The 659-nt window shown below is 51.0% G+C and overlaps 1 protein-coding gene across 1 annotated transcript in view; it reads right to left on the bottom strand.

Moving 5' to 3' along the window:
* ATP1A3 (ATPase Na+/K+ transporting subunit alpha 3) overlaps window positions 1–659 on the bottom strand; it is a 28,193-nt gene that overhangs the window by 27,122 nt on the left and 412 nt on the right. The window contains exon 2 of the mRNA XM_017740732.1: window positions 335–538. Within this exon, the coding sequence (XP_017596221.1) occupies window positions 335–538 (204 nt within the window). The remainder of the gene's footprint in view (window positions 1–334; window positions 539–659) is intronic.

Genomic DNA, 659 nt, shown 5'->3' with positions numbered 1-659 from the left:
TTCCCCTTTTCCTGCCTTTTTTAAAGAACCCCCACCCCAAAACCCCTCCAAAACCCCCCAAAAATTAAAAAAAATCCCAACCCCCCCAAATTTTTCCCCAAATCCTCCCCAAATCCCAAAATTTCTGCTTCAGACCCCAATTTCCCTTAAAATTCCCAAGTTTCCCCTCCCTCCCCCCATTTAAAGCCCCCAGAACCCCTTGGAAAAAACCAAAAAAAATCCCCAAAAATTTCCCAAAATTTCCCCAAAATTTCCCCCAAAATTTCCCCCAAAATTCCCCCAAAATTCCCCAAAAATTTCCCCCAAATTTCCGCATCGTTTCCCAGCCGCTCACGTTGTCGTTGGAAGGTTCGTCCTCAGTTCCCGCCTGGATCCCGTAGGCCAGGAAGCAAAGGATGGCCCCGATCCAGAGCAGGATGGAAAATCCCCCAAAAAGCTGCCGGCAGAACTTCACCCACTCGGGGGTCGTGGGAGGGGGCGTGAGGGCATTGGGGCCGTCCCGAGCCAGGATCTCCTGCGCCTTGCTGTGGGTCAGACCCTGCGGAGGGCAAAAATCGGGCATTGGGAAAACCCCGGAGTTTTCAGAAATACAGGATCCCGAATTGCTGTGAAATCACCCCAAAAAAGCCATGCAGAGATGGTCCAAGATGATTCAGGAA

This window comes from Corvus brachyrhynchos, unplaced genomic scaffold (genome assembly GCF_000691975.1).
Source record: "Corvus brachyrhynchos isolate BGI_N302 unplaced genomic scaffold, ASM69197v1 scaffold618, whole genome shotgun sequence".
Classification (NCBI taxonomy): domain Eukaryota; kingdom Metazoa; phylum Chordata; class Aves; order Passeriformes; family Corvidae; genus Corvus; species Corvus brachyrhynchos.
The sequence above is the reverse complement of the archived record's forward strand: the minus strand, read 5'-3'. Positions and strand labels throughout refer to the sequence as shown.